This window comes from Electrophorus electricus, chromosome 8, assembly GCF_041902795.1.
Source record: "Electrophorus electricus isolate QZ-2024a chromosome 8, ASM4190279v1, whole genome shotgun sequence".
In the NCBI taxonomy this organism is placed as follows: domain Eukaryota; kingdom Metazoa; phylum Chordata; class Actinopteri; order Gymnotiformes; family Gymnotidae; genus Electrophorus; species Electrophorus electricus.
The window spans coordinates 3,794,374-3,809,969 of NC_137504.1; the positions used below are offsets into that span (position 1 = coordinate 3,794,374).

Sequence of the window (15,596 nt, forward strand, 5' to 3'; positions counted from 1 at the left end):
ATTATAATCCACAGCTCTGTGCATTTTTCATATAGACTCTGCCTTTTATGTTTTATGTACGGCAGCTCAGGGGAGAGCAGCTGTGTGGGTCCTGAGTCCTCCAGCTCTGGCAGAAAAACTCATTTGACTGGGAGAGATGGACCGGAATGCAGAGCGTCTTCCGCTGTCTTACACCTGCTGGAATCAGCGCAGAAGGACAACCTTCTGACCAAAAAGTCACTCTTGCTCAGCCGTGTGCAATCGAACTAGGCCGGGCCAAGATCCGGCTCGTTGGGTAATTTGAAACGCTAACAGGTTCATCAGAGTTTACTTCCTCTGCAAAACAGCCCATTTAAAAAATAAAGAAATACATTTCAAAAAATCATCATACTTGTGTTTTCTGAATGCAAAGAAATTATGAACAAGGGTAACATTTCATATGTTTAAATGTACTTGCCCTTTAATGCAGAATTTATAAAATTGCTTAAAATCTAAGTAAATGAAAGCATAATTACTCTTAGTTTGACGAGCTCCATAAAGTGTGTAGTGTTAAGGAAGCGCGGGAGTTAGGAAATGTTTCCATTGGTTAGACACTTAAATAAAACGAGGCTATATCTGATTAGCGGAGGGCTGTGATTAAAAGCACGTCCTGGTCTCCTGTTTTGGGTGCGCTTTTGGGAGAGGAAACAGATGGTACAAACACGACTGAGGACGATGCAAGCCATCTATTAGACGGTACGCTGCGTTGTCGCGTTATCCGTTTGAGGAGCAACACTGCCCTCTACTGCTCAATTATTCTTACTGCAGTTTGTGTTGACGCTGCAGACTCGGCGTCATCAACCTCAGCATCAGGTTAAATTGTGCCTAATATTGTCTACTGTAGATGTGTGATTACTTTGTGCATTTTGTTTACTTTGGGGGGGTGACTGTTCCTTCGTTGGATTGAAAAAGAAATAAAGACCTAGTGAAGGCACTTGTGGTCTGTGGTAATGGTGGTCATTGCTTGACCACCCCCCACTTCCCATGTCAACTGAAGCAGAACTACCAGACTCTTATTCCTCAAAGGATTGGTTTTCTTACTCTTATGACACAAACAGAAAATACAGAGAGAGAGAGAGAGAGAGAGAGAGAGAGAGAAAATGAAAGAAATGCGAAGCTTGTTCTGTAACATATCCGCTGTGGTCGTTTGGGACCGAAGAAAAGGTCAGATCGGTGCGGGCCACTGGGTAAAGGAAGAGCATTTTTTTCCCGGCTGAGAGGACGGTGTTGGGCCTTAACTGGCTGCTGGCAGCCAGCGACGTACGCTTCTCCCAGCTTGATGCTTTGTCAATGTGCTGAGACTAAGCCAAGGGGGTCCCAGATCCCCTCTCCTTAGCCTAATTAAAAGAGGATTAGCCGGCGTGGAGTCCCAGCCTGCTCCAGCGGGAGGCGCACCCGTTCTCCTTACTTTCTCAGGATAATCGCGCCTCCAGGAAATGGGAGGGATGGGCAGAGGGGTTTTCTGGACGGCGGCCCGGAAAAGGGAGGCCAGGAGCGCCGTGGCTGCCTGTAGGCTGCCGTAAGCCTCGGTCACTTTGACCGCGCAGACAGGAGCAGCTCCACCTCGCACCTGCCAGCGATGGCGACGTCAGTGCGACGTTGGCATTTACCGCAGGTCATTTGATGAGGACCCGTGTTCAGCTGGATCAGTTCATAGATATAATTTTAAAAAAAATAATAAAAAATTAAGTTTAAAGTCTTTGTTTGTTTGTTTTGCATGATTGGTCTTCAGCTTGCAGTAGCTTCCGTTATTGTGTGTCGTCTCCCAAAGCATCACTGCAGCGAATAAGCATCATGGAGTATGTATATTTTTGAATATATATCAATATGTCCATGCATATAGTAACATTTCACATTTGAAAGACGCTTTTATCCAGAGCAACTTGCAATTTCAATCATGTTACATATGCAGGCATATGTAGTATCAAGGACTCTTAATGGTATTGCATGGTGCACTTACTCTGAAAGGGGCGTGGACGCATTGTTACCCACTAGTGTAAACAGATAATCAGTAGTAATATGATCAATTTTTTTTAAGCTAAAGTTTTAAGCTCTGGATGAGCTTTAAAGAATACTTTAGCTAAAGTGCCTTTGTATTCCCACTGCAATTACTACAATAGCCCAGAAAGAAAATAAAACACAGAAAGACGCGAGATTGGAGCGCGGGAGAAACACTTTTGGTGGGCTAGTGTTGTGGAAGATGAAACATTCCAAATCCGTTTAAGCAACGGTTAAGTTACCCGTCAGGCAGAATGGGTAAGGAGAATCAGTATAACATATAATTGCATAATGACTGCGTCTTACTGACGGTTTTCTATCAGTAGGATGTGTGTTTTAAGCACAATGGCTGAGTGTAGGTTAATGAAATGGTTGGCATAAGCATAAAACTCAGTCAGCAGTAGATGGCGACAGTGAGATTTTCCCGAGACAAAAGACATAAGACGAAGACGGAGGAAGTACCCGCCCCGCTCCGCCCGTATATTCAGCCTTTCGTCCTTCGCTCCGCCCACATCCCCGCCCCTTGCCATGTGCCCCGCCCCTCGTCCTTTGCGTCACACGCATCCGGTGTGAAATACTCCATTGTTTGTTTTGTTTTCGCGGAGCGAGTGTGCCGCGTGTTCGTCGGGCCCGTGTTGGTTTTAAAGTTATTACTCGACATGGACGACGGTGCAGAAACGGCGATGAGAGAGGAGAAACGGAGGGGTCAGAAAGGTAAATAGTGCATAGCGAGTGTATTACGGTTTGGCGCATGTTGCGCCTCACGGCTAGCTAGCTATTGCTGACTGTGAAGGGGCGTTTACACGCAAATCCAGAGCGCGAGTGACATGTATGCAAACCCTGTGCAATTTTATACATTCTGTAGATTTCTGTAAATATGCGCATTTGCGTTGCTATAAAGGTATATGGTGTTTGCACTTAAGATATGCAAGTAAGGGGATTTTCAGGCTCCTATTTCGGTTTCGAAAACGGCAAGCGCGTGATCTAAGCGCGCACCCTGGCTGCAACAGGTGGGCTGCCAGTTACACATCTCTACTTTGCACGCTGTTCCACCAACATCGATGTTTATTTCAAGCAAGTAAAATCATATAAGTAATAATATAGTCCACATAGCCTATAATTACACCCATAAAGCAAAAATAATACTTTGGTTTATCAGCCTAATTTGTTTATGAATGTGAGTTTATAACATGTAAATATATATTTACCAGGAGGAAATTAACAAGGAAGGATTAACAGAAATATAATTTGCTGAAGAGATGTGATCGCTATAACGTGTCCGCTTATTATCTGTCCTGTTCATGGTTTGTAACTGTGCGTCTTTCTCTAGATTGCCATTTCAGCCGTGCTGAGAAAGAAGGTACGACGCCTTCCCAAGCGAAACTTTCTTTCAGGGTCATAAACGTGTGCTTATTGCCGTAGCATGATCCTTAAACAGTTATGGCTTGTGTTGTGATCGTTTCAGTGTGGAAATAAATCAGTGGGTTTGTAGGTTTCTCATAGTAGTTGCAGTTTGTTTTTGCTTGATAACGTGCAAATGCATGCGCTTCACGCTAAAGATGAACCACTAAAAAAATATCCATATCATACATATTGTCAAACACAAGCCTAAAGATAACCCATCATTTATAGAGGAGTCCAGCTGGGGTCTGAGACTGGATTTGGACTATTACTCTGCTTTAAATAGTCACAAACAACTGTTCACAGAGCTCAATGTAGGGCACAGCCACAAAGCCAGACAAACTATATATGGTACCATAATGCAATTGTGTTAATACCGCACTGTGCTTCAACGTGTTGTCATGGTTCCAGTCCAGAGGCCGCAGAGCTGGTGGAAATGTTCAGGGGATGCTGAATTTTTTTTTTTTTTTAACGCTGGCTAAAGCATGATTTGATTAATAAAAAAACCTTTTGTTTAATGCTTAGTCTTTTGCTAATTTCTTGAATCAAATTCGAATGAACAGTTGGTTGTTAGATCAAGCCCATGTATTTAATGAATATATACTCCATAGATTCAGGCACAGAACACAGAAGAACAAACTCTGGCTGGCCCCTGTAGTTGTAAGCAGTGATGGCTGTTTAGCATGCAGCATTGCATCTGTCTCTCTTGATTAGTTTTAATCTCTCTGTGTTTTGTTTTGCTGCCGTTGCGCCGCAGCTGTGGAGAGTCAGGGCAGTGACATTGGGCTGTGCGGCTGCCTCCTGGTGCTGGTGTCAATCCTCTTCACCCTTCTCACGCTGCCCATCTCCATATGGATGTGCATCAAGGTAACGGGAACCGCACACCGTCCTGACTGTACGTGTGTTCGGATGCTGAGTTACAGGAGTGGTGGCTTTCTGTTAAAGGAGTGATCCTTTCAAAACTCCCAATGCTGCAAGCGGCGAGCAGACATCGGTAGTCGTCAGTTCCATCCTTACTAGCAAGTCAGATGCGACCTGTCAGGATTGGCCAATATTTCTCATTTAAAGTAAGTGATAAAATGCAGGGTGTCCACCTGTTGGGTGTGACTGAATAAGGTGTGTTGTGAGCAGGCTGTCCCCTCTAGGGCAGTACACGTCAGGTCTGCTCTCTGTCCCCTCTAGGGTGTGGCTCAGTTCACGACCCTGCTTTGTTGATGATGCGCTGATAATCACTCTTCATTTAGTCCAGTCGCAGGACCGGAGGTTGCCTGGCAACAAGAAGTCTAATGGAAAATTGCATTATGGGTCCTTTTAATAATTTACCAATTTAAACCATGTTAGGGTATTAATCAGCAGAACAGGCAGAGTATTAAAATTGTGTTTCATATAGCTGATGATCTGAACTTAATAATAATTAGTTCCAACCCATTTCTTTGAGTTAAGAATCCACTGAAGTGAAACAATGGTTAATGTGTAAACGCCAGTATGTTGTTAAACACCTGAGAAGACCTGGTATTGTATTATTATCTAAAGGGAACCTCTTAACATCTTTGGTATGCAGTATTACCTGTTTTGTATATCGGTCAAGCTCACTCCTGGGGACTCCGTGCCTTGCTAAATCCCTAATCCGATTTATATAGCAGGTCAGTACAAAACCCTTCATAATCCGAGATGGGCGTATCTCGGGATTAAATCCAATGATGCACGTGTACTGTAAGGCTAAGGTAGACTTCTGCCTGCTCCCTTGGGTGCTGCAAACCTACCAACAATCAGTACTTCTTATTTATTCATTATTCTGCATATTCATTATTAAACTTCTATGTTAACATATATGTTTCGAGTGTGGGCTCTTCTCAGGGAGCAGCACATTTACAAATCGATTTATTATAATGTCAAAGAAAAAGTAGGATTTTGGAAGTGAAACAAATACATATGACGTACTTAATGATGAAGGGATTCATTTATCAGTAGTCTGTAAAGTTCTGTCAGTATGTCACATGTCAAGCTTTATAAATAAAGGTAGGAAAGATGTGGAACAGAGCTGACCCCTTTGTCATCTCTGTAGATCGTGAAGGAGTATGAGCGGGCTATAATCTTCCGTCTGGGGCGTATTCTGCGAGGAGGAGCCAAAGGTCCAGGTAAGAAGGTTTGAACTCTGGCTTCTTTCATGATCTAGGCAGATACAAAATGTTGAAAGCTTGTGAGAGATGAAAGAGGGTTTCAATTGAGATCAATAGTTTTAGAATGTTGTACTTTTACCTGAAATTTCTGACAGATCTTTTGTGTGTGTGCACACGCGCGCGTGTATGTTTAACAAAGCGGTCACGTTCTAAAAGAAAGTATGCAGCGGTCTATCAGTTATTTGCTGTGAGGAGAATATGTCGGTGTGAGGTATATGATTTACCACTGGATGTCGGTACCAGCATTTACATGGTGATGTTGGGGGTGAGAGAACCCTGAGCAGTCCTGAGAAGTCCTGCTTCTCACCTGCTGGCACCACGACACTGCGTGGTGCAGTACTGGGACCATGACACTGCACATTTCATTGTTGGTAGCATGACACTGCACGCTGCAGTGCTGGCACCCTGACACTGCACACTGGATTTAGCACATATCAGTGCTGACAGACAAACCTTCACAGCGTTTAGAGAAATCTCTTGCATGGTTTTGTCAGGCATTTGTGGTCAGACATGTCATTTCTGCAACCTGTTTTTGAACGTGCAAGTCCACAGGTTGAGGTTATGTGATGCTCCTATTGGCTGATGCAGTCTGCTGGTCTGCCTGCCTGCAATGGAAGAAAAACATGTTGCAGTGAGGCAAAGTGTGCTTGTTTTTCCATCGCCGCTGGCTTACATTCGTCAGCCCGTTTTTGCGCTTTGAACTGCCGGCGGTAATCAGGTCGGACAGACGGAAGGACTGGCAGTGGCAACAGCGTTGCGGTCTTGTGCAAGCACAAAAATGATCCGCACGCAGCCCTTTAAATGAAGACCGCTGGAAAGGGCTCAGAGCGGCTTGTTTGCGTGGGAGAGGTAGTTGAGACACGACGTGATGGAAATGATGTCCACCTCTATGACCCCAAAAAGGGGACCCACTCTAAACCTTTGTTGTACTCTGCTAGGGTTTGTGGTAGGTGATCCTATCAAATAGCTGCAAGGTAATCGTATGTTTTCCAGAGGATTGCACCATTTAGAGGCTGTACGGTCTTCCGCAGCCCAGTTATGTGACTTCAGCCACTTAATTCAATTAATGCACCGGGCTGAGTAACTGATGGCCATCTTCACATAACTGATGTCACTGTTGCCATGGTGTTGTGATGTATAATGAGCAGCACTGCAGCATGGACCTTTAAGACAGACTCCACCCATTAGCAGGTTAATTCCATTTAATGACTGGCGTATACAAGACATGCATAATAACGGGTACATATACACTGGCGTATATGTATATTTTGTTTCTACTTTCCTGTAACACTTGGTGCTTTTGACTGGTCAGAATTAAGATTTAGATTTATTATAAACAAGAAAACAAACGAAATGGACAATAACATTTTTTTGGTTAATCAAATAGGTCATACAAAATAAAGTCTCAATTCTGACCAATCAAAAACTTTCACGTGTTGGAGAAGAACACACAAGATTGTTTGATCAACTCATAATAAATAAAATAAAATCTTAATTCAAAAATCTTAAATCTAAAACTGAAATCTTAGAGCTTTTAAGTTTTACAACAGAGTTCCAAACAAATAGAGTGAATAAAAAGAAGCTATCTCAAAATTTAAAATTCAAAGTTCAAAATGCAAAATTCAAAGTGCTTTAAATTGTATGGGAAACAAACACACAAATAAATAGACATAGAAACACCCTGCATGTGTCCTCGGTATGAATTCAAGCAGCTTTCAAATGCAAATGAGGGAGAACATAAACAAAACTGACATTCACTCACCTGTGGTCTGTTTATGCTCCACAGGGGCAAAAAGTGCTGCTCGTGTTTCTGACCAGACGTTCCCTGCTACAGGTTGGAGGCAAGGGAAACACGTTTTAATGCTTCCCTGCTTCAGGTTATAAAACGTTTAGTGGCGTGGCCTGGCTGTGGGAAGACACTTTTGACATAGTTTGCGGTTTCTTGTCAGACTTCTCCTGATATTCTGGAATACTAGGTTAGATTCATTAGCATTAGGGTTAGGGTTAGGGTTAGGGTTAGGGTTAGGGTTAGTATGGGCTACTGCTCCTATGCTCTGTGATGTGTGCGTCCACCCAACCCGACATGGCTGGAGCTCTGGTCTCGGTTTGGTTTGGCACAGCACTGTTCTCAATATCACTGGATCTTCGTGTTGTCCTTCAGAACATGGATGGAATGAGCTCTGTCCACTTTATAGCAGTCATGTCAACTTGGACTCAATATATATATATAAATATAAAAATATAAAAATATAAATAATTATCGTTTTATTTCCCAGCCCTAGGTGTGTTCGTGCGTGTTCTCGTGTGTGTGTTCGTGTATACCCAAACCAAAAGTCACATTTTCTCACATTATTTGACATTACACTTGATACTTTGATATTCATCTACCCCCCCCCCCCCCAATAAAAATAGAGGGAAAAAGCTTTTTTGCCTGAAACTGACCTGGTATCGTGTCTCTGGGCAGGGAGTTCAGAACTGTACACTTATGTTATCTAAGCCTCTTTGTTTTAGGATCCCTGTGGGCTGAACATTGAGCCAAAGGTTTAACTGAGGAGCTTTATTGTCAGGTGTCTGTGAGGTTCAGTGTTTAGGACACAATAAGCTATTACGTTGCTGTCTGCCTAGCCTTGCCATACTACACCCATTCCCCAGGAGGCTTTCAGCATAGCAGCTTGGAAGCTCAGATGCTGTTAGAAATCTTCTGTCTATATTTGGTCTTCCCCCCTGGCTTGCGTTTTTGGAATCTGACCCATCAGAACTCTAGAGAATTTCTGACAGGCTCACAACAGTATGAAGGCTGAAGGGTGTGGCTAACATTAGAAATAGTCAGTCTTGCTGTTGCGGACCCTTGGGTTTATTATGCTCCGAAAGCCCCCACCCCACGCTTCTGCATGGTCTCTCCCATTTGTTTCTGAAAGCCTGTGCAAATTTGATTCCATTGAGGAAGTCCAGTGTTTCCTCTTGATAGTCACAAGCATTTGGTCTTTGTTAGACCGCTCTCAAGAATGTGCCGTATAAGAGCAGTAACGGTTCAACAACTGGAAATGGGTGGAATTTTCTGCTCAATCCTGAAGTGCACCACAGTAGATCTGACTAGACTGCGGAAAATCGGAGAATTGGATCCCGTCTTCTGGCTGGCTGGCTGGCTTCCCAGCGTCCTTTTTGAAAGTGTGTGGGGGGGGGAAATGTCACATCCACACCAGAGACCTTCCTAGAACCAGCCTGTGCGGACATGCTTCCTCCCCCCCATAACACCCTGCCCAGCTTTTCAGGACCGCTGCTGACATTCCTTATTTTATTCGGGAGTACGAGTTGTGGCATCTGAGATTATGTTTCAGTGAGAACCGACATTCATACCCTGCATTCTACGGGCATATGCACATCAGAGTTCTTCAGATGTTTCGCACGGCCAGTATAAGAGTTACTGTGCGCACAGGTGAGCTGGTATAAGATTTGCCACCTGCCTAATGTGTTATTCCCAGTGGACTGAACTGCTTTGCCTGTACAGAAACGAAACATGACACTTAGAATGCTCCTTGTAGATCGTCCGTTGGAGACCTTGTCGATCTGGCCACCTTGTAGGAAAAGAACCGTTTCACTGTTTTTGGAGAAGAACCTGACACACACACACACACACACTGAAGGCTGCAGTGTAGTGTGTCCTAGTGAGTCCAGTCTGATTGGGAGAGAAGATGTCTAAGTGGAGTGCCTGTGTATGTGTGTGTGTGTGTGTGTGTGTGTGTGTGTGAGTGTGCTTGTATGCTTTAATACTAGAATGTTTGTTTGTGTGCATAATACTTTTATTGTAAATATATTGCTAGTTGTTATTTATCCGGTGAGCTCGGGTCACATTTCAAGTGCCTTGAAATAAAATGTATTAAGAAAACCAGTCAGCCATGATTTCACACTCACTGACAAATGGTGTATTAAAAACCCCAAAGTGGTCTGATAACTTGCTATGCAGTCATTGGAAAGCCCCCAACAACACAGTGTTAAAGGCTGGATTAATAGTTGGGTTATTCCTCTTAGCAGCAAGTCCTGTGTAAAGGTTTACTTCTGCTGTGCTGTTTATTGGTCGAAACAAAAAGGAAAGTGCACAGTAATGCTGCCGAAAAGTGGAAGCTTTACACTTAAAATGTAGGAGCGCTGCACTCTGCTGATCGTGAGTCCACTTTTCGAGTTGGCATTTGGCAAGCGCATTGCACTCCGTGACCATCTCTGTTGACGTAACTGATTAAGTGGGTGTCTTCTGGCCAAAAAAGCACTCAGCATGGTTATTGGGGATGTAGATAAGCACATGTTTTTTGGATTCACTTTTTAACCCCAACGCTGCATGCAGCTCATTACACAGCTGATTGTGTAAGCTGACGTTTTTCACTCTGATCACCGTCTACAGGTTAATTAAGGTGATTAACTGGACATTTCTTTTCTCTGTTTCGTGTCTGTGTGTCTGTCTGTCTGTCCGTAGGTCTTTTCTTTATACTCCCCTGCACAGATAGCTTCATTAATGTGGACATGCGTACCATCACATTTGACATCCCCCCTCAGGAGGTAAAACACATGTGACACTTCTGACATAGGGTTTGTGGCTTTGTCTTGAGTGTTCAATAGACTAACTTACTGATGGTGATACGTAAATGTGCTCACTGCTTGATTTTACTGCTGAACTGTAAGTCCTGTAACCTTATATGGATTGCTGAAGTATTTGTCTGTGTGTGTGTGTGTGTTGGGGATCTCAGGTGCTGACAAAAGACTCTGTGACAGTGAGTGTGGATGGTGTGGTCTATTACCGAGTGCAGAACGCCACACTAGCTGTGGCCAACATCACCAACGCAGATGCTGCCACCCGCCTACTGGCTCAGACTACCCTGAGGAATGTTCTCGGTACCAAGAACCTGGCTGAGATCCTGTCTGACCGTGAGGAGATCGCACACAGCATGCAGGTGAAATGTGTGTTTAGAACGGAGCATATGTACAAACACACTCCCCCTTGTATACACTCTCAACAGCCACCATATGGGGAAACCCTTGTACTGTCCCTTATTTCACACTTTATTTTATACACAGTATTGCCAAAAGTATGTGGACATTCCTCTTAGTTTTTGAGATCTGGTGTTTCGGCCACACCCACTGCTAAGAGGTGTGTAAAATCAAATGCACAGCCGTGCAGTGTCCATTGGACATTGGGACTTCATATACTGTTTCCCCTTGGCTGAACATTTATCAACTTGTTTTTATGCTTCTCTGTTTTTGGTCTGTGATGGGTGTAATATAAAGAAAAATCATCTTTTCCCAAGGAAATCTGGAAATGCATTTAAATGTAACATGTAAGGGCATTAGACTGCCAGGGAGTGTAGGTGCAGTGTTCCAGCGACGGTCTCTTATCTCTGTAGGCAGGCCAGCATGGTGTGTGGTAAGTTGGCATAATTCCAGGCCCTGATGTAGAAGCCAGTTTGTAAAGGTTTTGAGATAGCCCAGTGACCATCTGGGCAGCAGCTCTCTTGAACACTGTAAGGCTCCGGGACGTGCCACGCTGTCCCCCGCGTGCGTGCGCATTGCTGTTTCACCTGCCTAGTGAATGTCCAGTCTGGAGAGACTGGGCCCTGAGCACAGAGCTTGTCATTACCAGACAAGTTGTCAGAGCCACAGCTCGTTCTTGGGGACACGCGACGCAGGAGTAAGCGGAGTTCTCGCCTCTCTTGCAGTCCACTTTGGACGAAGCGACCGATGACTGGGGCATTAAGGTGGAGCGGGTGGAGATTAAGGATGTCAAACTGCCCCTGCAGCTCCAGAGAGCCATGGCAGCAGAAGCCGAGGCTGCCAGGGAGGCCAGAGCGAAGGTGGGTTTAACGCACACACATTTCTGAGCATGCTGCTTCTCTACAGATTACCAAAAGAGTTAAATGACTAAATGCTTGTCTCAAAAACTTTTGCTGTTTTTTGAAAGCTTATAAAGCAAGAACGTGAACTAATATGTAAATAATGCTCAAATGCACCACACGTTTAGTTATGACCATTTAGAATCAAGCTGGAATAGGGGACTTTGACAGATTGTCCACTTATCTTTACCCACTGATCCAGTCCGGTCCCTGAACCATGGGCATATATTTTTATTTTTCTTCAGCCGGGGAATCGCTGTGCTGTAAGCAGCCATTTCGCCACGGGACCTAGAATGTTCCTCACGCCGGCCTTTTTTACAGCCTCTTGCCACAGCGTGCGACTCATAAAATGGCCTCTCGGTGGTGGGGGAGGGGGCGTTCGCCACGCTTACTTTGGGAGCATAAACACTTCTGCAAAGAGAGAAATGAGCACAATTATGCTGTTCCATAGCAACGTAAACAGATGGTTTTGGAGCGTGCTCTTTCCTGACCCTTCCCATAGACACTTCCACGAGGGGAGGCTATACTTGTGTCTGCGTTTGAAGATTGAACTAGCCCAGAAGTCTGAAAGTTGCTATAATGTCCTTTGGAGGGCTTGAATGTCCATAAAAGGGATTGCATTCCTCGTTCAAGAACTGCTGTTGGCATACGCTCAGCGCTGTTGGTTTACGTCGAAATGCTTGCAGCTTCAAATGAGATTTGTTTGTACTTGTCCAGTGACGTCTTGCACAATGGTCGCTCCACATGACAGACTCTCATTACTTCTCACTACTTCAATTCATCTGCGTTGTGATCTTGGAACCTGGCAACAAAGAAAGGGGTTCTGGTCTCTCAGCAACTAATGACTATGATTATGGGATGGCAGGCTTCAAACTTGTGCCACAGTCGTGAGGTACAACATATTGCTACATACTGCAGTTGCAACCATGTCACTAATTACAGGCACCTGTGAATATGAGCTAAACGGTTTATGAGCATGTTCTAATACTGACAACATGAAAGTGTCCTAACCTTTTAGTGAGGTAAACGTATTCAAAGGAACAACAATATATATAGAAAAAAGGTTCACAGTTATAGGTAGCCCTTTGTTTGATGTTTATCCCGCACTCAGTTTGGGATAGTCCTCGTAGACAGTTTTGATGTTTGGTCCACCTGCTTTAAAATATACTTTTAAGCCTTTTCTGTGTAGGTTCATCACAGCTCCAGCTGTTTGAAACTTCTTAATTATTGTCTTAATAATGGAGACATGTATTATTAAGCTTAACATTTTAAAAAATGTTTGTTTTGACTTATTTTATCTGTATATTCTGTGCTCTTCCCTATGTTTATGGATGACTTTGGCCTGTCTCGTTATGCAGACTTGGTCCACACTCTCACCTGGGAGCTTAGCATGCCTGTTCTCCTAATTGGCACAAGTTTGCCCCATTTCTCTAATAAGGCACATTAGTGTTCTTCATGTCCAGTTTATCCTCACAGCTCCAGGACGGTATTTGCCAAGAAAGTATTGAAGTACCCAAGCATAGACAAGCAAGACAAAGTGTTGTTGGCCTGCATGTTGTCTTATGGTGCAGGAAAACACAAAAATCATGGATGACCAAGAGTTTCTAAAAACTCACATGTGTTTGAGTGAAATGTACAGGGATCTGCAGTACTGCTAATAATGTTTTTTTGCGTGTGTGTTTATGAAAAAATGAGTTTTATAAGGTTTTTTAAAATGAATTATATTAATGTCTTTTATATTTTAGTTTAAGACATTTTTATAGCCTTTCTTTCCCAAAGCACACTGGTTAATAGAACATTTGGTTCACATTTGTAATGGCGTAATTGTGTAATTGTGTGGTCACTCTTATCACTAGGACTGTTTCATTTTTAGCATTGTGGCCTTTTGTGACATTAATCATGTGCTGCTGTTTTCTATGTGACCATAGTATCAGTGTTGGTAGGTTCATCATCGATGGCGCCATCCTCACACCATCTCCTCTCTCTCTCTCTCTCTCTCTCTCTCTCTCTCTCTCTCTCTCTCTCTCTCTCTCTCTCTCTCTCTCTCTCTCTCTCTCTCTCTCTCTCTCTCTCTCTCTCTCTCTCTCTCTCTCTCTCTCTCTCTCTCTCTCTGCAGGTGATAGCTGCTGAGGGAGAGATGAACGCGTCGCGGGCCCTGAAGGAGGCCTCTCTGGTCATTGCTGAGTCTCCCTCCGCCCTGCAGCTGCGCTACCTGCAGACCCTCAACACCATTGCTGCTGAGAAGAACTCCACCATCATCTTCCCCCTGCCTATCGACATGATGCAGTCCTTCCTCACGCGCTGAGCGCCACGCGCCATACACATATCTCACATACGCGTGCTCTCACAAAAGCACTCCCACATTCTGATGAAAATTCAGAGGTTTTCAACATTAGAACACGCATGCACACTGGGGACTTGAGCATTCAATTCTTATGTAACACAGGCAGACACACGCAGGAAGCACCTAAAGCATCTCGCCCACACACACTCTTGCGGTTCTTTAGTGGTCTTTGATTAATTGAAATGCTTTTAATCTACTTTATAGAGTATACATAGGGCACGACAGTGCCACAGCAGTACTGACACAAACTTTAAAAGGGTTAGAATTTCCGAGTGCCTGTGTGAGCATGCATGTGTGAGTGCGTGAGCGTGCCCGTGCGCCTGCGTGAGTGTGCATGTGAGCATGCCCGTGCGCCTGCGTGAGTGTGCATGTGAGTGTGTGAGCGTGCCTGTGAGTTTGCTTGCGTGTGCTTGAGTGCATGAGTGTGTCGGTGTGTATGAATGTGTGGGTGTGTGCGAATGTGCTTTGAAGCAAGATATGACGAATATAACAAGGGGCCTGAATGGTGATGTAATGTAGTTTCCAGGAAAGGTACAGCAGAACATCTGCGGACAGAAACTCTGTGTGCCTGGTTCTCTCTAAAAGAGCTGTTCCATGTCTTTCCCTGTAAAGCCTTAAGCTGTACTCAGTTTATACAACACCACTCTGCTATTTTGCCAACTTGATAAGCAATATGAATTTGATCATTTAAAGTATTTTTTTTTTTTATCTGTATTTTTTAAATAATTCATTTCGGTGGCTGTAAAGAGCTCTAACCAGCTCTTACTGTGGTCCAGATTGTTGCTCCGACCGAGCTTCAAGCTCAACAGTACCGGGAGATTGGTGGGCTTTATTTACCTTTAATTTGCATTTATAACATGTAGCTAACGTGCTTGTCCAAAGTGATTTACCAAAGGGCTTTTGCCATCTCCAACAGAGGGGTGTGTGTGGCCTCCTGGGAAAAAATCCTGGAGGTGCTGACAGACCCCGAGGAGTGGTGTCTCAAACACCAGGTTTTCCATGTCTACTTAAGTTACTGAATAGTAAATGCAGTATTAAACAAAAAATGGAATGCTGTTATACCTCTTAAACTGTCAGTCTTTGAATGGCTGTTAGGTAGTTTGTGCAAACCAAGGTGTTCACTGAGGGTGTGAAGGACTCGCACCACATGATATGAATGTTTGGGAGGATGAAATGGTGCAAGGTGGAGCTGCTGTCATTTTCCTGGGCCGTCCAGTTTTGTCTTTTGATCAAGGCCAGTAACCTGCGGTCATTACTGTGTGCCACATTGCTTATAGTCACTTACTAATACCGTGAGCTTTACTTTTCTTTAGATTATTGTGGGCTCAAATCATACTTTGTACTTGTATCAGTGTGGAGTGCTGCTTAAGTGATTTAATGATGTTTTTAATTTCTTCCACACTATTGAAAACTATTTTCAGACATTTGATAATCATTCAAGTGTACACGTGCCTCATTTATTTACCTGGAGGTGTGTTTGTGTGTTACTCCATCTGCTATAAACACAATAACCAACTCAAACTACTCTGGGAGTGGTGTTTTGGTTTTTTTTTTGCGCCCCCGGTGTGATGGAGGCATCTGTTTTGTGTCTGTGCTTGGCAGGGATTGCACAGCGGAGTGCTGAGTTTGAGAGTTTGTGTTGCACTCTGCTCTACAGTACTATTGGAACAAGCTGTGTGTGTTTCATAACTCCAGTACAGGATCTGTAACGTTTCCTAGAGTCCTTACTTTCATCAAAATGGAATCTACAAAAGCTTCCCAGTGCTTTGGTTGACT

The 15,596-nt window shown here is 43.9% G+C and overlaps 1 protein-coding gene across 3 annotated transcripts; it reads left to right on the top strand.

Annotated features, from left to right (window-relative positions):
• Positions 1-2,558: 2,558 nt before the first annotated feature.
• Positions 2,559-15,344, top strand: stom (stomatin). 3 transcript variants are annotated; one of them, XM_027004141.3, is made up of 8 exons: positions 2,562-2,730; positions 3,347-3,376; positions 4,175-4,284; positions 5,483-5,555; positions 10,066-10,148; positions 10,337-10,540; positions 11,303-11,437; positions 13,593-15,344. In XM_027004141.3, exons 1-8 carry the CDS (start codon positions 2,676-2,678, stop codon positions 13,779-13,781), a joined length of 879 nt encoding a protein of 292 aa, XP_026859942.2. In that variant the 5' UTR covers positions 2,562-2,675; the 3' UTR covers positions 13,782-15,344. The 3 variants fall into 3 exon arrangements, with proteins under 3 accessions (XP_081575973.1, XP_026859943.2, XP_026859942.2); XM_081719847.1 differs by lacking the exon at positions 11,303-11,437 and having other exon boundaries at positions 2,559-2,730; XM_027004142.3 differs by lacking the exon at positions 3,347-3,376 and having other exon boundaries at positions 2,561-2,730.
• The last annotated feature ends 252 nt before the right edge of the window (positions 15,345-15,596 follow it).